Genomic DNA, 26406 nt, shown 5'->3' on the forward strand with positions numbered 1-26406 from the left:
GCACGTTCACTCCCCTCCTCTGCAGGAATGGAAGACATTCCCCACCTCCACTGCTACCCTCAGCCCTTTCTAGGGATGGCCCCATTACTCAAGGTTATGTTCCTGTCCCAGGCAGCCCATATCCAAGGACAGACTGGCAGAGAGTAAGTATGTAAACTGTGCCCTAGCCCCCTCACCATGACTCACACATCTGAAAGGTCATTTCGGCTCCATAGCATCCTTGGGGGCCAGCAGAGGCCTCCTTTGTCACCGCGTCACAGTGTACTTTCTCCCACTGTCCAATCCTGCTTCTTTCCATTCCCTTCCCTTCTATAGCTGCTGGTCCCAAGAGGAATCCTTAATAAACTTCCTGCACACTAATGTACATCTTAGAGTTTGCTTTCTAAGGAATCTAACTTTTTAAATATTATTTAACAGTAATATGACTTCAAGGATCATAATGAAGCCACGTGCCTTGAATGGTGACACCACAGTAAGAACTACCATTTATCAAGAGCCTATCATGTACCAAACACTACGAGGTGCACTGCATACAGAATCTATAGTTTTCTGTAATGTGGAGTGAAACACTCATAATATAAAATGAGATTAGATCAATAATCAAAAACCTCTCAACAAACAAAAGTCCAGGACCAGGTAGCTTCACTGAGTCTATGAAACAAGAATACCAATCCTTCAAAATTCTCCCCAAAAACAGAAGAGGAACACTTCCAAACTCACTTTACAAGAGTTGCAATACTTCAACACCAAAACCACATAAAGATGTTACAGAAAACAAAAATCATAGGCCTGATGAACAGATGAAAAAACGCTCCTCAACAAAATATTAGCAAACAGAATCCAATAATATATAAAAAGGATCATACACCATGATCAAGTGGAATTTACTTCAGGCATGCAAGGATGGTTTAACACTCACAAATCAGTATCTATATCACACTTAAAAATTGAAGGATAAAAATGATATAACCATTGCAACTGATGCAGAAAAAGCATTTAGCAAAACTAGCATCCATCCAACTTAAAAACTCTCAATAAAGTGACTACAGAGGGAATATACCTCAATATAATAAAGGCTATAGCAGGAGACTCCAGTTTGATTCCTGGGTTGGGAAGATTTGCTGGAGAAGGGATAGGCTACCCAGTCCAGTATTCTTGGGCTTCCCTGTAGCTCAGATGATAAAGAATCTGCCTGCAATGTAGGAAACCTGGGTTTGATCCCTGGGTCAGGAATATACTCTGGAGAAGGGAATGGCAACCCACTCTAGTATTCTTGCCAGAAGAATCCCCATGGAGAAAGGAGCCTGGTGGGCTACAATCCATGGGATCACAAAGAGTCGGACATGACTGAGCAACTAACACTACTATGCCAAGCCCATGTTAATATCATACTCAATCAGTTCAGTTCAGTTCAGTTGCTCAGTCGTGTCTGACTCTTTGCGACCCCATGAATCACAGCACGCCAGGCCTCCCTGTCCATGACCAACTCCTGGAGTTCACGCAGACTCACGTCCATCGAGTCCGTGATGCCATCCAGCCACCTCATCCTGGGTCGTCTCCTTCTCCTCCTGCCCCCAACCCCTCCCAGCATCAAAGTCTTTTCCAATGAGTCAACTCTTCGCATGAGGTGGCCAAAGTACTGGAGTTTCAGCTTTAGCATCATTCCTTCCAAAGAAATCCCAGGGCTGATCTCCTTCAGAATGGACTGGTTGGATCTCCTTGCAGTCCAAGGGACTCTCAAGAGTCTTCTCCAACACCACAGTTCAAAAGCATCAATTCTTTGGCACTCAGCCTTCTTCACAGTCCAACTCTCACATCCATACATGACTACTGGAAAAACCATAGCCTTGACAGACCTTAGTTGGCAAACTAATGTCTCTGCTTTTGAATATGCTCAATAGTGAAAAGCAAAAAATTAAAGACAGCTCTTCCGCTAAAATCAGGAACAAGACAAGGATGTTCACTTTTATGTGATACAATACCATCCCTAGTCAGAGCAGTTAGACAAGAAAAAAATAAAAGCCATCCAAATCAAAAAGCAAGAATGAAACCATCACAGTTTGCAGATAACATATTGTATATAGAGAACCCCAAAGATTTCACCAAAAACTATTAGAACAAATGAATTCCATAAAATTTAAGGATACAAAATCACTATACAAAAATCAGCTGAATTACTATACACTAACAATGAACCGACAGAAAGAGAAATTAAGAAAACAATTCAACTTACAACTGCATCAAAAAGAATAAACTACCTAGGAATAAACTTAACCAAGAAGATGAAAGACCTGTACAATGAAAGCTATAACATGTTGACAAAAGAAACTGAAGAAGACATAAATGCATGGAGACATATTCTGTGCATGGATTGGAAGAATTAATACTGTTAAAATGCTCATATTACCCAAAGCAATCTACAGAATCATTACAATCTCTATGATAATTTGAATGGCATTTTTTTTCACAGAAATAAAACAAACAATTCTAAAATCTATATGGAGCCACAGAAGACCCTGAATAGCTAAAGCAATCTTGAAAAAGGGCAAAGCTGGAGGCATCATGTTTCCTGATTTGAAACTATATTACACAGCTTCAGTAATCAAAACAGTGTGCTTCTGGCAAAAAAACAGACACATAGATCAATGAAACAGAATAGAAAGCCCAGGAATGAATTCATGCAGATACGACCAATTAATTTAGGACAAAGGAGCCAAAGACACTGGATCACTGTCTTATACCATACTCAAGAATTAATTAAAAATGGACTGCAGACTTGAACATAAGACTTGAAACTGTAAAACTCCTAGAAGAAAACATAGCAAGTAAGGTCGTTGGCATCAATCTTGTTGTTGTTGTTTAGTTGCCAAGTTGTGTCCAACTCTTGTGACCCAATGGACTGCAGCACACCAGGCTTCCCTGTCCTTCACTATCTCCCAGAGTTAGCTCAAACTCATGTCCATTGAGTCAGTGATACCATCCAACCATCTTATTCTCCTCTGTCTCTCCCTTCTCTTCCTGCCTTCTATATTTCCCAGTATCACAGTCTTTTCCAGTGAGTCAGCTCTTCACATTACATGGCCAAAGTATTGAAGTTTCAGCTTCAACATCAGTCCTTTCAATGACTATTCAGGGTTGATTTCCTTAAGGATTGAGTGGTTTGATACCCTTGCTGTCAAAGGGACTCTCAGGAGTCTTCGGCAGCACCACGGTTCAAAAGCATCAATTCTTTAGCACCCAGCCTCCTTTATGGTCCAACTCTCACATCCATACATGACTACTGGAAAAACCATAGCTTTGATTATACGGACCTCTGTCAGCAAAGTGATGTCTCTGCTTTTTAATGCACTATCTATATTTGTCATAGCTTTCCTTCCAAGGAACAAGCACCTTTTAATTTCATGGCTGCAGTCTTCGTACACAGTGATTTTGGAGCCCAAGAAAATAAAATCAGTCACTGTTTCCACTTTCCCCCATCTATTTGCCATGAAGTGACATCAATCTTGGAGATGATTTTTTGGATTTGACACCAAAGGCAACAAAAGCAAAAATAAACAAGTAAGACTACATTAAACTAAAAAACTTCTGCACAGCAAAAGAAATAATCAACAAAACGAAGGCAACTTATGGAGTGGGAGAAAATATTTGTAAGTCATATATCTGATAAGCAGTTAATATCCAAAACTTTCATATACATATATATATATATAACCCTATATCACTCAATAGCAGTAAAATGAAACAATCATTTGAGAGAGTCTGAATAGACACTTAAAATTTTTTTTATTTATTTTTTGAAGGCTAATTACTTTACAATATTATATTGGTTTTGCCATACATTGACTTGAATCCACCATGAGTGTACATGTGTTCCCCATCCTGAACCGCCCTCCCACATCCCTCCCCATCCCCTCCCTCTGGGTCATCCCAGTGCACCAGCCCCGAGCACCCTGTATCATGCATTGAACCTGGACTGGTGATTCGTTTCACATATGATAATATATATGTTTCAATGCCATCCTCCCAAACCATCCCACCCTTGCCCTCTCCCACAGAGTCCAAAAGACTGTTCTATACATGTGTGTCTCTTTTGCTATCTCCCATACAGGATTATCGTTATCATCTTTCTAAATTCCATATATATGCATTAGTATACTGTATTGGTGTTTTTCTTTCTGGCTTACTTCACTCTGTATAATAGGCTCCAGTTTCATCTGCCTGATTGGAACAGATTGAAATGTATTCTTTTTAATGGCTGAGTAATACTCCATTGTGTGTATGTACCACAGCTTTCTTATCCATTCATCTGCTGATGGATATCTAGGTTGGTTCCATGTCCTGGCTATTATAAACAGTGCTGCGATGAACACTGGGGTACACGTGTCTCTTTCAATTCTGGTTTCCTCAGTGTGTATGCCCAGCAGTGGGATTGCTGGGTCACATGGCAGTTCCATTTCCAGTTTTTTAAGGAATCTCCATACTGTTCTCCATAGTGGCTGTACTAGTTTGCATTTCCACCAACAGTGTAAGAGGGTTCCCTTTTCTCCACACCCTCTCCAGCATTTATTGCTTGTAGACTTTTGGATTGCAGCCATTCTGACTGGCGTGAAATGGTACCTCATTGTGGTTTTGATTTGCATTTCTCTAATAAGTGATGTTGAGCATCTTTCATGTGTTTGTTAGCCATCTGCATGTCTTCTTTGGAGAAAGTCTGTTTAGTTCTTTGGCCCAGGTTTTTATTGGGTCATTTATTTTTCTGGAATTGAGCTGCAGGAGTTGCTTGTATATTTTTGAGATTAATTCTCTGTCAGTTGCTTCATTTGCTATTATTTTCTCCCATTCTGAAGGCTGTCTTTTTACCTTGCTTATAGTTTCCTTTGTTGTGCAAAAGCTTTCAATTTTAATTAGGTCCCATTTGTTTATTTTTGCTTTTATTTCCAGTATTCTGGGAGGTGGGTCATAGAGGATCCTGCTGTGATTTATGTCAGAGAGTGTTTTGCCTATGTCTTCCTCTAGTTTTATAGTTTCTGGTCTTATGTTTAAATCTTTAATCCACTTTAAGTTTATTTTTGTGTATGGTGTTAGAAAGTGTTCTAGTTTCATTTTTTTACAAGTCATTGACCAGTTTTCCCAGCACCACTTGTTAAAGAGTTGTCTTTTCTCCATTTTATATTCTTGCCTCCATTGTCAAAGATAAGGTGACCACAGGAGTGTGGATTTATCTCTGGGCTTTCTGTTTTGTTCCAGTGATCTATATTTCTGTGTTTGTGCCAGTACCATACTGTCTTGATGACTGTGGCTCTATAGTACAGCCTAAAGTCAGGCAGGTTGATTCCTCCAGTTCCATTCTTCTTTCTCAAGATTGCTTTGGCTATTCGAGGTTTTTTGTATTTCTATACAAATTGTGAAATTATTTGTTCTAGTTCTCTGAAAAATACCATTGGTAGCTTGATAGGGATTGCACTGAATCTATAGATTGCTTTGGGTAGTATACTCATTTTCACTATATTGATTCTTCCAATCCATGAACACGGTATATTTCTCCATCTATTTGTGTCCTCTTTGATTTCTTTCATCAGTGTTTTATAGTTTTCTATATATAGGTCTTTTGTTTCTTTAGGTAGATATATTCCTAAGTATTTTATTCTTTTCATTGCAATGGTGAATGGAATTGTTTCCTTAATTTCTCTTTCTGTTTTCTCACTGTTAGTGTTTAGGAATGCAAGGGATTTCTGGGTGTTGATTTTATATCCTGCAACTTTACTATATCCATTAATTAGATCTAGTAATTTTCTGGTGGAGTCTTTAGGGTTTCCTGAATAGACACTTTTTCCAAAAGATATATACAAATGGACAATAGCTACCTGAGAAGATGTGGAACAATACTAATCACCAGAAAAAAGCTGGCAACCATCATTCTACTTTCTGTCTCTGTGAATTTGACGACTCTAGGTCCCACACATAAGTGGAATGACACAGTATTTGTCATTTTCTGACTGGCTTAATTAATTCAGCATAATGTCCTCAAGGTTCATTCATGTTGCAGTGCAGAAATTCTTTCCTTCTTAAAGATAATATTATCCTTCAGTTCAGTTCAGTTCAGTTCAGTCGCTCAGTTGTGTCTGACTCTGCGACCCCATGAATCACAGCACGCCAGGCCTCCCTGTTCATCACCATCTCCTGGAGTTCACTCAGACTCATGTCCATTGAGTCCACGATGCCATCCAGCCATCTCATCCTCTGTCGTCCCCTTTTCCTCCTGCCCCCCTGCCTCCAATCCCTCCCAGCATCAGGGTCTTTTCCAATGAGTCAACTCTTCTCATGAGGTGGCCAAAGTACTGGAGTTTCAGCCTTAGCATCATTCCTTCCAAAGAAATCCCAGGGTTGATCTCCTTCAGAATGGACTGGTTGGATCTCCTTGCAGTCCAAGGGACTCTCAAGAGTCTTCTCCAACACCACAGTTCAAAAGCATCAATTCTTCGGCGCTCAGCCTTCTTCATAGTCCAACTCTCACATCCATACATGACCACAGGAGAAACCATAGCCTTGACTAGATGGACCTTAGTCAGCAAAGTAATGTCTCTGCTTTTGAATATGCTATAATAACATTTCATTGTATATGTATAACCACATTTATTTATCTATGATCCATTGATGGACACCTGGGTTGTTTCTACCCTGTAGCTATTGCGAATAATGTTGCTATGAATATGGGCATACAAACATATGTTCAAGACTCTGCCTTCAGTTCTCTTGGGTATATACACAGAAGTAAAACTGCTGAATTACACAGTCATTCTATTTTAATTTTTTAAGGACTTCCCTGGTGGCTCAGACGGTAAAGCATCTGTCTACAATATGGGAGACCCAGGTTTGATCCCTGGGTTGGGAAGATCCCCTGGAGAAGGAAATGGCAATCCACTCCAGTACTATTGCCTGGAAAATCCCATGGACAGAGGAGCCTGGTAGGCTATAGCCCATCGGGTCGCAAAGAGTCAGACACGACTGAGTGACTTTACCTTACCTAAGGAAGCACCATATAAGGCTGCACCATTTTACATTCTCACCAATGGTGCACACAAGATTTCCATTTCTTCAATTTCCTTGCCAAAACTAGTTATTTTCTCTCTATATATATTTTGTAAATAGTTGCCATCCTAATGAGTATAAAGTAATATCTCATTATGACTGTGCTTTGTATTTCCTTTATGATTAGTGATGTTGAGCATATTTTCATGTGCTTATTGGCCCTTTGCATATCTCCCTTGGAGAAATGCCTATTTCCAGTCCTTTGCTCCTTTATAAATCATGTTGATTAGTTTTTGTTGTTGAGGCAATCTGTAATCTTTCCATCAATCCCGCAAGATTGATTTTTTTTTTTTGTCACATGGGCATGTGGGTCCTTAGTGCCCCAACCAGGGATCAAACCTGTCCCCCCTGCAGTGGAAGCATGCAGTCCTCACCAGTGGACCACCAGGGAATTCCTAAGGTTGATGCTTTTTTGCTTAAAGTACAGACGAAAAAACTGATTCAAAGAGGTTATGTGATTTAGCCCATGGTTGCCAAGTGGGAAGTGGTAGAGCCCAGAAAGCTCACTCTAACTTCAGAGTTATGCTCTTTCCAGTTTACACTGGAATTCTTACAAAAGCTAGGTATTGTTGTTGATGATGCCAGTGATATTGGCATATGGCACTGAACTTGAAGGAAGAGGAAGTAGGGAAGGTAAGAGGTAATAAGGGCTGAGAGAACTTTAAGTTTTGGTTTTGAGAATACTATTAAAATTTTAAAATACAATCAAATTTTAAAATATAATCAATACTAAGCAGAGCTCTAATATTATAGTGTCCAACATCAGGTATTATACAATTTAAGAGGCGCCTAAAGAATTCATGGAGAACTTCCCTGGTGGTCCAGTGGTTAAGAATTTGCCTACCGATGCAAGAGACGTGGGTTCGATCCCTGGTCTGAAGATCCCACGTGATGTGGGGCAACTAAGCTCAGGCACCACAACTACTGAGTCCACATGCTCCAGAGCATGTGCTCGGCAGCAAGAGAAGCTGCTGCGATGAGAAGCCTGCACACTGCAACTAGAGAGCACCCAGCTCATGTGTCAAAGAAGACCCAGAGCAGCCAAATTAAAAAAAAAAAAGAATTCATGGGGAGTTCAGAAGAGAATAAAAAAGACACTTCAGTGCTGAGAAGCAAAACCTGATCTATGTGATAACGTTAAAGAGCTCCAATTAGTTACACAGAAGGAAAAAAAGCTGAAGGATAATATTTTTCAAAAACTATACCTCATTTTAATTGTTATAAAGAGATCCTTGATGTGTCTAAAACAGAACATCTTTATCCTGAATTCTGCACTGTAACTGAATATAGCAAGGTTATGAATGTGTTTGAGGTTGTTATCTGAAAAGTAATGATCAGTCATTATTTTTTAGGAAGTAGTTTTAAAATATTGCAAGAAATAGGTTAGAAACACTACGTAATTTATAAGGTAGGTGATTTTAGTTTTGAAGACAATTTAATAGTAAAATGCTTTATAAAATTTTCATTGTAATCTAAGATTAAGCATTTTACTTTAAAGTGAGGAGAATAAAGGGCATAAACTATTTTCCAGAATAATTTTATGTGTGTTAAGTATTTTTTTTTCTTAAGGGCTGATACTACAAGGTAATACATTTTGGATATTGCTAGAAACTTAAGAAATTTACAGAACATAATCCTGCGCTCAAAGATTTCTGGTCCTACTGAAAGAGGCAATTTGCTCCAGAAGTAAGTAGTGATAAAAGATGACAAAATACTTGAAGCATTGAACTTCATGGTATAAAATATAAGTGCTCCAGGGATTTTAAACAAATGGCAAGATAAATGTAATTACACGAGTAAGGATTATTGGAGGGGAAAAAACTTAACTGGATCCTTAAAGGATAAGAGACATTTGTATAGGTGAATAGGTACTCCAGATGTTGGCAAAAGAATACACACAGACAGAAACATGAAATTCCACTCGTTCATCTATTCAACCTGAATTTTTTAAGTCCCTACTACTGGCTGGGCATTGTGCTAAGACTTGGGGTTTCAGCATCAAATCACAGCTGATCCTTGCCTTCCAGGGAATCATAGTCCAGTGGGGGAAAGAGTCAAGTGATCCCTGAGGATATTAGAATGTTGCAAGTGTCACATTCTAGTAGAGGCAATCACAGGGTTCCACTCAAGCATAGTCAGAAAGCATCTAAATCAGACTGGGTATGCGAAAGGGCAAGAGGAGGTGGATGGTGCACAAGCAGAGGAAACTACGTACAAATAAAGGCACAGAGAAGAAATATGCTGTATGACGGGGTGAGAATATCACTTAGCCTCCACAGTGCTCACAAAATGTTACCTGCGCCACCTGTTTCCCAAAGCAGACAGAGGCATCTTCAACCAGTAACGTAGAAGACCAGGTGTCTGGACTTTAGCCTAAGAGCACAACTAGCTCTTACTAAGCCATCAATATTGCAACAAGTTGTATTTTCAGATTGTCTGTGGCATATGCTATCCATCAGTCCTCTAAATACCCAGTCCTTCACACTTGGATTATGTTGGACCACAGAGAACCTTAGATTATATTAGTTTTGTCCTTCACAAAACTGTCTTTGTTGACATGCACTGAAATATTTTGCCTTCATTGTTGGTCACGCCAAGAAACGTGACCTACTTCTGTTATATTAGGATGTTGAGGGCACTATTATTCATTCAGGGTCATTCAGTGTCCTCTGTGTAAAGTAGGAAAATACAGGTTTTAGAGTAGGAGCTAGGAAGAAGCTTAATTTTCCCCCAGGGTATTTCTCCCTTTTTGATAATGAGAATTATATACTTTTATTCATCACACTTTCCATTTTGTCCTGGTTGTTAGGAGATTCAGAACCAGATTTAACCTCAGTTATAGTAATTTTACTTGGTCTGATATTTGAAAAATTTGAAATACATACTTCTTGGCCTTGATTTTCTCTTTATATTATTTTATTACACATGGTTTTACATTTTTTAAGACTCTGCTAGAGATGAGACGTCTATGCTCTATCTGCCTAGCTACAATCTCAGCTGATGAAAATTGCCAGTCATGCACAGACTGGAAACTTTTTAATCACATAATCAGGCTAACACTAGAAGCAGCCTGACATCTGAAAGGCAGCAGCTACCTAACTTTAGTTCTGCACACCAGTGACACTTTGCTAGACGAGTGAATGGAAAATATTTTGATTCTGTCTTTTAAAGCTGAACACAGCAAGTGGGGAGAGAAAGCATCACACAGAGAGGTCGAGCCACGAGTAACGGTCATGAGCTGTTCACCCGAGAACAATGAAAGCTAGTTGCTGAGGAGACAACAGATGACCTGGTCATAGGGATGGCCTAACAGACTCATCATTTAGCCACCATAGCTGCTAACTGTCCCAGATAAGGCTGCAGGTTTCCATGAGGTCTGACTTTTGAGACTGTCTCTCCCCTGAGCTTATGTACAATAACTTTCTGCTGCTGCTAAGTCGCTTCAGTTGTGTCTGACTCTCTGCAACCCCATAGACGGCAGCCCACCAGGTTCCCCCCGTCCCTGGGATTCTTCAGGCAAGAACACTGGAGTGGGTTTCCTTCTCCAATGCATGAAAGTGAAAAGTGAAAATGAAGTCGCTCAGTCATGTCCGACTCTTCTCGACCCCATGGGCTGCAGCCTACCAGGCTCTTCTGTCCATGGGATTTTCCAGGCAAGAGTACTGGAGTGGCGTGCCATTGCCTTCTCCGAATAACCTTCTCTAACAGAGGTAAACTGAGGGCCTTTCTCACCTCGATAATCAAAGGGTTATTGTAGACAACCCGAATCCTCAGCATGAAAAGAGGAGGGTAAGGATAGGTACCATGAATAATGGCGATTTGCAGTGGAGAACAGTAGAAAGGATGAGTAAATAGAAAATACAAGGCCTGAGAGAAGTCACGTTTCTAGAAATTGCATATTTTAATGTCTGAAGATTAACTATGAATGATTCATTATTTACTAAGATTTGCAGCTCAGCCATAAAAAATTAAAAAATAACTCATCAAATGTCTTGTCACATATCTTAATTTCCCTGGGAAGCAAACTAGAAGTGAATGGCAGGGAGGAAAGTCACTTTTTAATCCCACTGATACAAAAAAAGAAAAAGAGTGATTGTTCTACCCAACAACAAAAGCCAACCAACAAACAAGCAACACTAAAACAGCAGCTTCTAACCAGCTGACTTTCTTCTTCACACCCTGACAACCAGGTTGGATTTCTCAGGTATATCCCCATTTTATACTGGCGATACGTGCTATGTTTTATTGATGAAGCTGAAGGGACATTCCACACATTCAAGCTGCTCCTCTTTGGTATCACATAACCAGTTAACCTGGGTATAGGTTTCAAGAGAAGAGGGCTCCCCGATACTTACAGAAGCCCTAAATGGACATACCTGCATGTCCAAAAGGTGAGATCAAAGAACTGTAAGAGACCATTGCTTTACTAGTGATGATCTTCATTCTGGGAACTTAAGAGAATCTGAGTCTTTTGCCTTATAATCCTAACTTGAAAGAATATAGAACAAATATAAAGGTGAATCATGCCCACAGGGCAATATACTTCAAGTCACCATTCTTCACACCTTGCATTACCTACCTACATACTCTTTGGGACCCAATTCCAATTCTACAGGTTGGGCAAGCAGAGCTGTAAATATTTCCACGGGCAAAACTTGCTTTTTCCAAAGACAGGCATGGCTTAGCATGCCGTTTTCTTTCTTTAGAACGTTTAGGAGCAATTATGTCCTAAGGATAAAAGGATGGCAGAGCAAAAGTATGTGCCTATAACAAGCATCTCATTGAAGCCAGAAGCACGATGTGTGGGTTCACTGGATGAATAACCACGGGGGGAGTATAGATTGATAACTTGTAGCGATGAAGTATAAAGGCTCCCAGGGTAAGGTAACTTTATGCTGGTTGCCTGCCCAATTCAGGACTGCAAGAATAAACAGGATCTTTTTCCACCCCAAGAGAATGGATACCACACAGGACAGCACAGACCTGCTACAAGACGCAACGGTAGGGAGAGCTCTAACAATCCAGGGTGCCAGGCAACTTTTTTCCAGAAGGTGACTGTGCTTCCTTAATACAAATGTAAGCTGAGAAAGGAGCCACCGCACTTCCCTCCTCTCTTTATAACAAGGTAGTGATTGTTAACAATTGAAGACCCATCACTCCTCTCTCGGGACTTTGCCAGCTCAGCAAGAGACAATATCCATTTTCAGATGTTATCTCAGTAGTCCATTTCTTAATCCCTTTCAGAAACAGAGTTCCCTGATTTTCTTTAAGGCAAATGAACCCCCTTTGGGTGGGTTCTTAGAAGCACCCCCCCACCATTTCCCCTCAAACTGAAAGACGGGCTATTTTCTACCCCCCATTTCCACCCAGGTTGTTCAGCTATGCCTGAGTTTTGTTGCTGAATGTAGAAAGAGTTACTACATGAAATGAAAGAGGCCTCAGGACAGGAAAGCATGAAATTCCAATTGCTGGCAGCCAGGCGATTTTGCCATGTAGAGGGATCCACATCCTTCTTGTGTGGCTGCAGCCAGATTAAGACTAGCAAAACACCTACTGTTCAAACATCACTTGTGCAACACAGCCTATAATGAAGTACTAAGACCAGTTGCGCAGAACTGGGTGATACAAACCTAATTGATTCAGATTTTTTCCTGGTTCCTTGTACAGCAAATCAAAGCTATTCTTCCTATTGATGTCTGTTCTAAGAAAGTACAGGCTGGGTATAGTGTGCTGAAGTCAGCACAGCTAAGGAGGGGTTATGAACAAGGCCTGGCAGGACGAAGTTGATTTTGGTCGTAGGTCCTAGACGGGGTCATGCCCGCCATCCAGGGGCAAACGTCAGTGTATTCAGAAGACAGAGGTGAGGGGAAAGTCTAGGCCAGAGCCTTATTTGGAGTTTCCTTGGGAAAGGTGAGGCGGGACAGGGTAAACAGCGTAAGACTGGCTAGTTTAAATAATTCTGGCGGGCTTTGGGCTATAGGGGTGGTATCTACTTGCTGGGTCCCTGGTCCCAGAGTGAATTAGGGCAAGGAAAATTTTGACTTGTCATGGAAGAATTAGATAAAGAGGTAGTCGGGGATTTAAACTTGGGATTGACTGGTTTGTATATGAAGGACACATATGTGGGCAAGTTGTCATTATCTTTAGGAATTAGCTTGCCTGGCAGGGGCAGTCTGTAAGTCCCCAAATGCCAAAGCATCAAGAAAACAGAGTTGACATAATTGACTCTGAGATGAATGGATGCCAAATTGACAATAAAGAATCTAAGAAGACACAGAACAGTGCATGATTTTAAATATGCCACTTGCCTGGGGCCGCATATTGAGGATCTTAAACAGTCTTGAGTCCCCAGTATCCTTCAGCACATCTTTCTCATTTTTTGATAAGAACAACTGGTATTTTTTCAGTCTTATAAAACATGCTATGCAAACACATATCAAAATCCTTGAATTTAACTTGACTGCATCTCTAAACCCATATTTGGAGAGCTGGTGATAACCTTCCTTCATGACTGTGGCTAAAGGGACCTCTGCCCAAGCAGTGATTCTGTCCACACTGCATTTATATGGGAATAAAGCACGTGTCTGGGTGATGGGCTGTGGACTCCTGGGGTTCTGCCTCCTCACTTTGTAAACCACCTAACTCCCCTGCTCAAGGAGAGGCAGCCCACTGCCATCTGCTGGGCTGGCGGGCCTGCCCCCGGGGCCTCCCCACAGTTATACTGCACCCACTGTCTTCTGGGCCCATATACACTTGGCGTGTGGTCTCACTCCCTTAGCACAGCACCCCCACCTCCCACCCCGAGCTTATGTACAACTCAGGCTCAGCGGGATCTGTGTTTGCAATGGAGATTTAAGTGTTGAGAGACGAGCTCCTTCCCGGGGCTTCTTTGCTGATGAGCCTATGTTGCCAGTGTATGTTCTGGGTGGACTGTAAGGGCTACTAATGAAATAGGTTCAAGGAAAGTGATATTACAACTGAGGCAAGTCCAAGTCTCACAGTCCTGGACATGGAGGGACGTTAGTACTTCTTGGCAGGCCGCTGGTTTGGTTTGGAGCTTGATGTCATATTCGCTCTCCTGGCTGCCAGTCTCCTGAAGGAAACACTGGCCTTCTCGCTCTAGGTTTCTATATTTTATGAGCTGTTCCTCACTGGATGGGCTGCTTAGTATTAGGACTGAAGGACCACTGGGTAAGTGTTACCAATGGCACTCTGGTTGTTTTCAGTTTCTCTGGCACATTTTGGTAGGTGACCAAGCCGTGGATTTGGTGTTCCCTCCTCTCTTCTCATTCCTTTTTGGAAAGAGTTTAGATGGGCTGGGGAAAGATATTTGAAGCTTTCGGATCCAATGTAAATGAATCCTGTGGTGGGTAAATAATTTTCCTCCCTCCTTTGCCTCTCCTGGGGTAGTTTGATGAATAATGCTTCTCAAATAAGTTTATAAATATTCCACTAGAGGTAAGAGGGGTATTAAGCTCATAGCAGGTGTGCCATTAATGCTTTAGTGTGTAGGGTAGAGCAAAGAGGAAAGGAATCATCAAAATTTTGTGGTTTCATAGAATTTTCTGGAAGTGAGAGTGCGGAACAAAATACTGGGGGGGGGGTGTAGCACTGGTGAAGTGTGGGTATAACCTCATGAGATCAAGTCAGGGCATGCCTTCAGTGAAGGAGCTTTTCTCGGACAAGTGGTAGGATGCAGTGACAGTTTTGTTTTTCTTCCAGTTACAGTATATGTTTATCTTAACTCAGAAAGAAGCATAATTAATCAATCTTGCCAAAAAATTAAAAAAATTTTTTTTCTTTGCCTATCTCCTATTATTATCTCAAAGTCCAATTCACAAATTACTCAACTGCAGCCTAAAAGTTTTCTTTAATAACAAATATTCATCTTCTTTAGATGCTACTGCAATTTGATCTTCAAATATCATGCTTTTCAACATATCCTGTTACATTTTATTTGTGAATAACTCAATTACGGTTTTAGTTTCTTTCTCTGATTGGCCTCAACGCCCCCATACTTTTAATCAAAAGCCTCCAGAAGAGTTAAGGAGATTTCTTACTGCCACAGCGCCACCTACTGGTAAGTCAACACAGAAGCAAGATAGCGGTAGCTTTACTTGGACCCACAATTTTGGAGAGTCCTTCTGAGCTTTGGTTTTTATAAAATGCCAATTTCCTTGTCATTTTGAGAAACTATCACTTCTCTTGATAGCTATTAATACTCTTGCTGTGGCATAAAGTCAGCAAGTTATAATAAAAAAAATAAGCTCTTATTTCTTACTGTTACCTTAAATTGGCCCTGACTTCACCGACTTGGGTTTCCTGTGTCCTATAACTGTAGCAAGGGCTCCAGATTGTGTGGGCAAGGGTTTGGATCTGGCGAAAATAACCTGGGGAGCTTCCAAAGATCCTGAAAAATGTAAGAAAAACCCCCACTTAACACTTTATTTAATCTTGGCTGAAAGGACAAGAGGTCAAATCTAAAACTAGGCTTTAGGGGACCATCATTCACCCCGATGCTGGCACCCCATTTCCTGCCAAACATCGAATCTATCCTCTCTCTCTTGCTTTCTAACCATGTTAAGAGTGGGTAATAAACCCAAATTCTTGTCCCTCTGGCTCTGGGGAGAGAACATTTTGGGAGCAGTGAGGTGTGTAAGACACTATGGCAAGAATCTCAAGGGTTTGTTTATTTTTATTAATTTATTATACTCCAAAGCCACCCTGGATCTCCACTAACTGTACAATGCATGTGAAAAGAATAAGAATCTGAGAGTGAAAAATAGGTCATCCTGCCGAGAGCGGCCAGGCAAGTAATTTCATTTGAAAGTCAAAGTGATTTCTAGATCCTTAGGGTTTGACTTCCACTGGCTTTACTGTATATTGAAATAAGTTCCTTTCTCTTGTTGTCCCAGAGACAACACAGCAGGCAGGCAGAGGCACACTGAGGCGCTGCTGCCTGTCCCCATGCAAAAAGCATAAAGCAACACAGAATTTTACCAGGGCCCCACATGACCAATGCTTAGCAGACGACACTGCTTCACTACTTGTAAATGAAATCCAGCACTGGTGTTCGAAAGTCCAGGTAAGGGTTCCTTTCTCTGACCATAGATCTACAAGAGCTTTAAAAAAAAAAAAAAGCCTGGGGGAGTGTATATGGAGGCTGGGCTCCAGGACAGGAAAGGCATGGGGGGAAGCGAAGGGACAGGAATGAAGGCAGCTGGTATGGCTTCAGGCCCTACGACAATGGTAGTTTGCACCATCAGATCAGCATGAGAGAAATGCCAGTTATCTAATCTGTTGCGCTCTGCTATTTTCGTTCACCATCACCACTTCAGAACTCAAGAAGAACACCATGCTTATAAAGGAGGAGGGCCAGTGGCTTTGGCTTTGAGCCAAAGGCCCTCATTCCAGCTTCCTTCTCAAATTTCCAAATCTGCTGACTCTCCACCTTCCCTTCTATAGCACACGCAGAATATAGCTGGAGGTAGGGAAGTCAGGAAAAGTAACATTCACGGAGCATTCCAGGCACTCTGCTAAGAGCTTTCACGTTCACTACCTCATTTAACGTTGAGAACAAAAAGAATGTCACTAGGCCACCGTCAATGGGAAAGGACTTTTGAGTGGTTTTTCAACAGCACCCTGGGATGAACTGCTATCTAGTTCAGACGGCCTGATGAACAGGGTCACACAGCTTAAAGGCCTGGTTGGCTAGACTTGGGGAAGGGACAAGAGGTCAGGAAGCAGACTTTTGCTACATTCATGGACTCAATCACTAAGTTAACTGGACCAGACAGGAGCTAAAACACCTTTTACAGGCAGTTTACTGAGCCCTGTACAGGAAAACTTCCCAACTCTCGGAGAGACGTGCAAACCTTCTGACTTATTGTGGGGATTGTTCTCCCTTCTTGTGGGTTTAAAGAAAAATGCTTTTAATAGCAGCCTAACCTCCTCCTTTTTATAGGATGTGCTTCTGAACCCCCAGAATAATGCCTTTAAATCTACGAGTAACAGAGAAAAACAGGTAATTTGTGGGTGAAACACTGAAGTGCCAGGTAGTTATTTAGTTATTATTATATTGCTAAGGTAAAACATTTATTGGGAAGTCTGGAAAATGCCTGAACCTTAGTTACTGCACGTTCATCAGCATTTCTCTAAGGATCAAGAACCCCAAGGCAGTCATGGAACAGAACAAATTCAAAGGACTTCAGAGGCCCAGAGTCATTTGGAGACAAAAGCAGTCCGCAGAGGGCCATGTAAACAAGGCGGGAAGACAACACACTCATCTTCAGTTAGAAGCATGGAGAGACGTATTCATAGATAACTGAAGCTTAGGAGAACCAGGAGTACAACCTCCCCTTGTCCTGTGGTTTTACAGCAATACCAAATTCAGTACAACTGTTCCAGAAACTTCTAAGAACCGTCAACAGTCAGTCAACACTACTTCATGATCAAGATGCTGGAAGTGTGACCCGCCTGGTTGCTCAAATTTCCAACTTCCTCAGCCAGAGTGCATGCAAAAAGTTCAGTTTCGTACTTAATGTATCAAAGATATGCAGATGAAATAGGCAGGTTTCCTGGATCTCCTAAGCTTTGTAAACTTCTCCAGCCTCAGCAAATCTGAAGAGCTGGCAAGGCTCTAAGAGCTCTATCTCATGGAAATCATTCCAGGTAGGCCATGGTTCTCTTAACCTCCCACTTCTCAGGCCATAAGAGTTCCAGGTGGAAATTTAACCTCCTTAAAAATAACTACCATGTTCTAGGAGTTCTTTTTAGGGGGAAAGTGGGGGGAGTTACATACCCATCAACTATTTCTTGAATTTAGGTTTGAAGAGTTTAAGTGGAAAACAAAATCTATACTCTTTTCATATTATTATCTGACTTGGGTGCAGTTATAGAGCCTTTCTCTATATATAGTAAGCCTATGAGGTATATGTATTAATAATTATCCCCATGATATAGGCAAATGAACCAGATTCCTTAACAATCTTGTCATCATTTTAAGGTGTATTGTATCACACACATACACCCTTGCACCCTGCCCTTAAGCCCCCTGCTCAGAGGCCCTAGTTCCTAGCCACACTGGTACAGGGGGTCCCCCAGAACACAGCACCATTTCACCACCAGCCCCCTTCCCTCACTGGCCTTTGCCCACACTGGTCTCTCTTCTTGGACCTCCTTCCACCCCAGGCTGCCCCTCTCCTGGCTGACCTGTCACAGTCAGACCCCAGTTTAGACGCGTCTTCCTCTAGGAAGCCCTCTTCTATCCCTAAAGAGCCTGGGCCAAGTTGCTTGGGTTCAAATACTGCTCCACCACTGACCAACTGTGGGAATTTGGATTATGGTTCATAATCTGTCTGTGCCTTTATTTCTTCAGCTGTAAAACAGGGAATACAGCTCCCGTATTACACGTGTGCTTTGTGAACAGATGAGTTATGACATGTGAAGCATTCAGAAGTGTGCCTGACACACAGCAACACTGTCTGCCATTATTCTCTGTGTCCCCAGTGCCTGGCACTCCCTCCTGCAGCCACATCCCGCCAACCGCCCTCTCCCTGAGCCTCTAAGTTTCTTGACCGCAGGGAAGGCCTAGTTCACTCTTCATATGTCTCAGTTGCCCAGCATGCTACTTTCCCCACAGGAGGTGTTCAAAAATAAATACTTGTTGAATCGAATAGTGGATTTGCTTTCAGTTTTCTGACGACCTATGAGTGCAGGAAGGGCTACTCACAGGAAGCTATACCCAGGCCAGTGCTGCCTTATACGGTGAGAGGCTTGAGGCCCTCAGCTGCTACCTGGCAAGACCGTGATGTTAGCAGGCAGGACGCAGCCCGGACCACAGCTCCAGATCTGCACCCACGGATCAGCTCCCACAGGTCTCTCCACTTTCTGAGCCTCTGCTCACGTGGAGGGGACAACAGTATACCTCACAGGGCTGCGGTGAGGATTTAACCTAAGATGCTAATACTACGTGTGGAAACACCACATAAATGGTGAAACACTGGCAAGTTTTTTCAAATACAGGCAATTTTTACTAAATGCTGCAAATCTGATAACACTGTGCCAGACTGGGAAATTTCATCTACCCCAAACTAAGCGCAGAAAAACCACTTCATCCTAAAACGTATCATCTGAAAGAAGAGGGCGACCACATGCCCATTTGCCAACACTTCAGAAGCCTGAGAGGCTTCGTTCTCTGAACGGGAGCTCTCCTCAGAGGCAGACGAGAGAAGGGTGGGCCCGGTCCCTCCCCACTGCGCCCCCGCAGACTAACCTGTGGAGCTGGTGATGGGCACAAAGGCTGCAGAGTTGAGGCTGCTCTGGAGTCCGTTCAGCTGCCCTTCTGCGGAGGCCCCTCTGAAACACAAGCGGCTTGGTTAGACCTGAAGACAGAAAGGCGAGGTCAACTACTGCCCTTCAGGGGCGCTGCCTCTTGCTTCTGGGGTTGCCCCCACCCTGGCTTCTTTTAAGACTTCTTTCAAGTACAGATGTCATCTTATCAGAAAGAACTTTCTTCTTCTGAAGTGTTATGTGTTTTAAAATTGACTGTACATTTCTCCCCACTAAAACACAGCTTCAAGAAAACACAGGCTTGGATCATGACTGTGTCCCCCCCGCTTCCGCCCCCAACTATCACAATGCCTGCACCTAATAAGCACTCAACAGATTACTTGTTTACTGAATGAGTAAATTAAATTTCTGGTATTGACTTAGATAAATCATAAGTAAAGACATAAAAAAAAAATTTATGTGCAACAGTGGTTCTCAACTGGGGGAGAGAGTAGGGGTGGATTTAGCCCTCTATCCCCACCCTCCCAGCAAGGGACATTTGGTGATGCTGAGATATTTGTGGTTGTTACAACTGTGGGGCCTGCTGGCATCTAGTGGGTAGAGGTCAGGAATGGTGCTAAGCCTTTCCCACAGTGCCCCTGGAAAGTGCCCCCAAAGAATATTCTAGTCCAAGATGTCAGCTGTGCCAAGGTTGAGAAACCACATATAGAGGTACCTTCCCTCACACCAAGTTTTGACAAGAGATAGGACAGAGTATTTTAGATTCTTCCAGCACAGGCTCCCCAGCTGCTTGCTTTAGAAACTCTTTCACTGGTCTGATGCCCTCCAGACTATGCCAGCTCCTCCTGCTACAGGTTCTTACAGCTTTGTCATTCTTTCATTGCATTTACCAAAATTATATATATTTTTCTTAAAAATTTTTTTTTCCTTGACTGCATCTCATGGCATGCAGAACTTCTGAGGGGTCAAACCTACATGCCCTGCAGTGGAAGCATGAAGGCTTAACCACGGGACCACCAGGAAAGCCACTACCAAAACCTATGGGACTATGGGACTATGGGGTAGCTGTGAGCTTAACATCTGTCATCCTTGCTAGAATGTGAGCTCCATGAAGATAGAGATTGCTTCAGTCCTACTCACTATTATATACTTAAAATTTCTAGAAGTAATCTGACCCATTGCCCCATAAATACACTTATTTGTTGGGCCTGTCTGCCTTGATTTCAGTTGAAATGTAAACATTTTACCTGGGAGAGTCAGTAAACACCCTCTTCCAACAACACGAGAGAAGACTCTACACATGGACATCACCAAATGGTCAATACCGAAATCAGATTGATTATATTATTTGCAGCCGAAGATACAGAAGCTTATACAGTCAGCAAAAACAAGACTGGGAGCTGACTGTGGCTCAGATCACTAACTCCGTATTGCCAAATTCAGACTTAAGTTGAAGAGTGGGGAAAACCACTAGACCATTCGGGTATGACCTAAATCAAATCCCTTACAATTATACAGTGGAAGTGAGAAATAAGTTCAAGGGATTAGATCTGATAGACAGCATGCCTGAAGAACTATGGATGGAGGTTTGTGACACTGTACAGGAGGCAGTGATCAAGACCATTCCCAAGAAAAAGAAATGCAAAAAAGGAAAAATGGTTATCTGAGGAGGCCTTACAAATAGCTGAGAAAAAAAGAGAAGTGAAAGGTAAAGAAGAAAAGGAAAGATACATCCATTTGAATGCAGAGTTTCAAAGAATAGCAAGGAGAGATAAGAAAACCTCCCTAAGTGATCAATGTAAAGAAATAGAGGGAAACAATAGAATGGGAAAAACTAGAGATCTCCTCAAGAAAATTAGAGATACCAAGGGAACATTTCATGCAAAGATGGGCACAATAAAGGACAGAAATGGTATGGATCTAACAGAAGCAGAAGACATTAAGAAGAGGTGGCAAGAATACATAGAAGAACTACACAAAAAAGATCTTCATACCCAGATAATCTTGATGGTGTGATCACTCATCTAGAACCAGACATCCTGGAGTGCAAAGTCAAGTGGGTCTTAGAAAGCATCAAAGCTAGTGGAGGTGATGGAATTCCAATTGAGCTATTTCAAATCCTAAAAGATGATGCTGTGAAAGTGCTGCACTCAATATGCCAGCAAATTTGGAAAACTCAGCAGTGGCCACAGGTCTGGAAAAGGTCAGTTTTCATTCCAATCCCAAAGAAAGGCAATGCCAAAGAATGCTCAAACTACCACACAATTATACTCATCTCACACGCTAGCAGAGTAATGCTCAAAATTCTCCAAGCCAGGCTTCAACAGTACATGAACCAAGAACTTCCAGATGTGCAAGCTGGGTTTGGAAAAGGCAGAGGAACCAGAGATCAAATTGCCAACATCCGTTGGATCATACAGAAAGCAAGAGAATTCGAGAAAAAAATCTGCTCATTGACTATGTTAATTAAAGCCTTGGACTGTGTGGATCACAACAAACTGTGGAAAATTCTGAAAGAGATGGGAATACCAGACCACCTGACCTGCCTCCTGAGAAATCTGTATGCAGGTCAAGAAGCAACAGTTAGAACTGGACGTGAAACAACAAACTGGTTCCAAATTGGGAAAGGAGTACATCAAGGCTGTATACTGTCACCCTGCTTATTTAACTTATATGCAGAGTACATCGTGTGAAATGCTGGGCTGGATGAAGCATAAGCTGGAATCAAGATTGCTGGGAGAAATATCAATAACCTCAGATATGCAGAGACACCACCCTTGTGGCAGAAAGCAAAGATGAATTAAAGAGCCTCTTGATGAAAATGAAATTAAAAGACGCTTACTCCTTGGAAGAAAAGTTATGACCAACCTAGATAGTATATTCAAAAGCAGAGACATTACTTTGCCGACTAAGGTCCATCTAGTCAAGGCTATGGTTTTTCCTGTGGTCATGTATGGATGTGAGAGTTGGACTGTGAAGAAGGCTGAGTGCCAAAGAATTGATGCTTTTGAACTGTGGTGTTGGAGAAGACTCTTGAGGGTCCCTTGGACTGCAAGGAGATCCAACCAGTCCATTCTGAAGGAGATCAACCCTGGGATTTCTTTGGAAGGAATGATGCTAAAGCTGAAGCTCCAGTATTTTGGCCACTTCATGAGAAGAGTTGACTCATTGGAAAAGACTCTGATGCTGGGAGGGATTGGGGGCAGGAGGAGAAGAGGACGACTCAGGATGAGATGGCTGGATGGCATCACGGACTCGATGGACGTGAGTCTGAGTGAACTCCGGGAGATGGTGATGGACAGGGAGGCCTGGCATGCTGTGATTCATGGGGTCACAAAGAGTCAGAAACGACTGAGCGACTGAACTGAACTAACTAACTGACTGATGAAAATGAAAGAGGAGAGTAAAAATGCTGGCTTAAAACTCAACAGTCAAAAAACAAAGATCATGACATCCAGTCTCATCACTTCATGGCAAATAGATGGGGAAACAGTGGAAACAGTGACAGACTTAATTTTAGGGGGCTCCAAAATCACTGCAGATCGTGATTGCAACCATGAAATTAAAAGACCCTTGTTAACCACACAGCTTTCCAGACTGTTCCCTTGGAGATCCTGATTCAGTGGTCTGGGACAGGCCTTAAGAACTTAGGTTTTTTTTTACAGCCCCCAAGGGCCTAGGTGATTGGTACCACCAGAGAAGTCAGGGAAACACGGACTGGTGGGCACAGAGCAAGGTGGTATAAGGAGCTCTGGGAGCACCTGGTAGAGGCTTAGGTGCCAGGTGGTCCCGACACCCCCAGTGGAGACAGGGCGCTTGAAGTCACATTCCAGGAGTGATGCAAGGATCACGCTGTCTTACAGCCCTTCCCCTGTAGTGAGCTGCGACCTGGGCCCTGCCCACACCTTTCCACTTCTGAGGACAGGGGAACCATAGATGCAAGGAGGAGAGGAAGGAGCAGAGGGCTTTCCCTTTTCCCAAGCCTTAGCCTTGGAGACCTGCATCTGGAATGCAGGTGCATTTTATTTAAGTTCCTCATGGACTCCCCAAAGCCATCCAAAGCGCCTGTAAGGCTGATACTTGCTCTTCTAGGTCCAAGCGAGAAACAAAAAGTTTAACTCCATGTTCAAGGAGCGGTGGCTGCACGAGCGCAGGAGGGCTGAGAGGAGCTACTCCATGTTCAAGGTCAGGAGGGGCGGCATGAGGAAACACCCCTCGTCCAAGGTAAGGAGCAGCAGCTGTGCTTTGCTGGAGCATCCGTGAAGAGATACCCTACATCCAAGGTAAGAGAAACCCAAGTAAGACAGTAAGTGTTGTGAGAGGGCATCAGAGGGCAGACACACTGAAACCATAATCATAGAAAACTGGTCAATCTAATCACACAGACCACAGCCTTGTCTAACTCAGTGAAACTAAGCCATGCTGCGTGGGGCAACCCAAGACGGGCGGGTCATGGTGGAGAGGTCTGACAGAATGTGGTCCACTGGAGAAGGGAATGGCAAACCACTTCAGTATTCTTGCCTTGAGAACCCCATGAACAGTATGAAAAGGCAAAATGATAGGATAATGAAAGAGGAACTCCCCAGGTCGGTAGGTGCCCAATATGCTACTGGAGATCAGTGGAGAAATAACTCCAGAAAGAATGAAGGGATGAAGCCAAAGCAAAAACAATACCCAGCTGTGGATGTGACTGGTGATAGAAGCAAGGTCCGATGCTGTAAAGAGCAATATTGCATAGGAACCTGGAATGTCAGGTCCATGAATCAAGGCAAATTGGAAGTAGTCAAACAGGAGATGGCAAGAGTGAACATTGACATTCTAGGAATCAGCAAACTAAAATGGACTGGAATGGGTGAATTTAACTCAGATGACCATTATATCTACTACTGCAGGCAGAAATCCCTCAGAAGAAATGGAGTAGCCATCATGGCCAACAAAAGAGTCCGAAATGCAGTACTTGGATGCAATCTCAAAAATGACAGAATGATCTCTGTTCGTCTCCAAGGCAAACCATTCAATATCACGGTAATCCAAGTCTATGCCCCAACCAGTAACGCTGAAGAAGCTGAAGTTGAACGGTTCTATGAAGACCTCCAAGACCTTTTAGAACTAACACCCCAAAAAGATGTCCTTTTCATTATAGGGGACTGGAATGCAAAAGTAGGAAGTCAAGAAACACCTGGAGTAACAGGCAAATTTGGCCTTGGAATGAACAGTATGAAAAGGCAAAAAAATATGACACTGGTAGATAAGCCCTCCAGGTGGGAATGTATCCAATATGCTACTGGGGTAAAGTGGATAGCAATTACTAATAGCTCCAGGAAGAACGAAGAGGCTGAGCCAAAGCAGAAATGATGCTCAGTTGTGGATGTGTCTGGTGGTAAAAGTGAAGTCCAGTGCTGTAAAGAACAATACTGCATAGGAACCCGGAATGTTAGGTTCATGAATCAAGGTAAATTGCAAGTGGTCAAGCAGGAGACAGCAAGAGTGAACATCGACATCTTAGGAATCAGTGAACTAAAATGGACAGGAATGAGCGAATTTAATTCAAATGACTATTATATCTACTACTGTGGGCAAGAATTCCTTAGAGAAATGGAGTAGCTCTCACAATCAACAAAAGCATCTGAAATGCAGTACTTGGATGCAATCTCAAAAACAACAGAAGGTTCTCACTTCATTTCTAAGACAAACCTTTCAGCCTCACAGTAATCCACTATGTCCCAGCCTCTAATGCTGAATAAGCTGAAGTTGACCGGTTCTATGAAGACTTAGATCTTGAGCTCCTTATTGCAAAATTCAGGCTTAAATTGAAGGAAGTAGGGGAAAAAAGACCTAAACCAAATCCCTTATGATTATACAGTGGTGATGATGAATAGATTAAAGGGATTAGATCTGCCAGACAGAGTGCCTGAAAAACTATGGATGGAGGTTTGTACCACTGTACAAGAGGCAATGACCACAATCATCTCGAAGAAAAAGAAAAGAATATAAGGAGGTAAAGTGGTTGTCTGAACAGGCTTTATAGATAAGAGAAAAGAAGAGAAAGGCAAGGAAGAAAGGGAAAGATATACCCAACTGAATGCAGAGTTCCAGAGAATAGCAAGGAGAGATAAGAAAACCTTCTTAAGTGAACAATGCAAAGAAATAGAGGAAAACAACAGCATGGGAAAGAATAGAAATCTCTTCAAGAAAACTGAATATATTAAGGGACATTTCATGCAAGGATGGGCATGATAAAGGACAGAAATGGTAAGGACCTAACAGAAGCAGAAGAGATTAAAAAGAGATGGCAAGAATATGCAGAAGAACAATACAAAAAACGTCTTAATGACCCAGATTACCATGATGGTGTGGTCACTCCCCTAAAGTCAGATATCCTGGAGTGTGAAGTCAGTGGGCATTAGGAAGCAGCTAGTGGATGTAATGGAATTCAAGCTGAATTATTTCAAATCCTAAAAGATGATGCTGTTAAAGTGCTGCACTCGATATATCAGCAAATTTAGAAAACTCAGCAGAGGCCACAGGACTGGAAAGGTCAGTTTTCATTCCAATCCCAAAGAGGAGCAATGCCAAAGAATCTTCAAACTACTGTACAATTGTGCTCATTTCACATGCTGGTAAAGTAATGCCCAAATCCTTCAAGTTAGGCTTCAGCAGTACATGAACCAAGAAGTTCCAGATGGACAAGCTGGGTTTAGAAAAGGCAGAGGAACCAGAGATCAAATTGCCAACATTTGTTGGATCATATGGAAAGCAAGAGAATTCCAGAAAAACATCTACTTCTGTTTCACTGACTACGCTAAAGCCTTTGACTATGTGGACCACAACAAACTGTAGAAAATTCTTAAAGAGATGAAAATACCAGACCACCTTACTTGGCTCCTGAGAAACCTGTACAGGAGGTCCAGTTAGAGCTGGACATGGAACAACAGACTGGTTCTAAATTGGGGAAAGAGTATGCCAAGGCTGTTCACTCTGCTTATTTACCTTCTATGCAGAGTACATCATACGAAATGCTGGGCT

At 42.3% G+C, this 26406-nt stretch overlaps 1 protein-coding gene across 1 annotated transcript in view; it reads right to left on the reverse strand.

The window, feature by feature from the left end:
- TTLL5 (tubulin tyrosine ligase like 5) overlaps window positions 1-26406 on the reverse strand; it is a 309724-nt gene that overhangs the window by 34624 nt on the left and 248694 nt on the right. The window contains exon 30 of the mRNA XM_068963929.1: window positions 19364-19446. Coding sequence (XP_068820030.1) covers window positions 19364-19446 — 83 coding nt within the window. The remainder of the gene's footprint in view (window positions 1-19363; window positions 19447-26406) is intronic.

This window comes from Capricornis sumatraensis, chromosome 2, assembly GCF_032405125.1.
Source record: "Capricornis sumatraensis isolate serow.1 chromosome 2, serow.2, whole genome shotgun sequence".
NCBI classification, from domain to species: domain Eukaryota; kingdom Metazoa; phylum Chordata; class Mammalia; order Artiodactyla; family Bovidae; genus Capricornis; species Capricornis sumatraensis.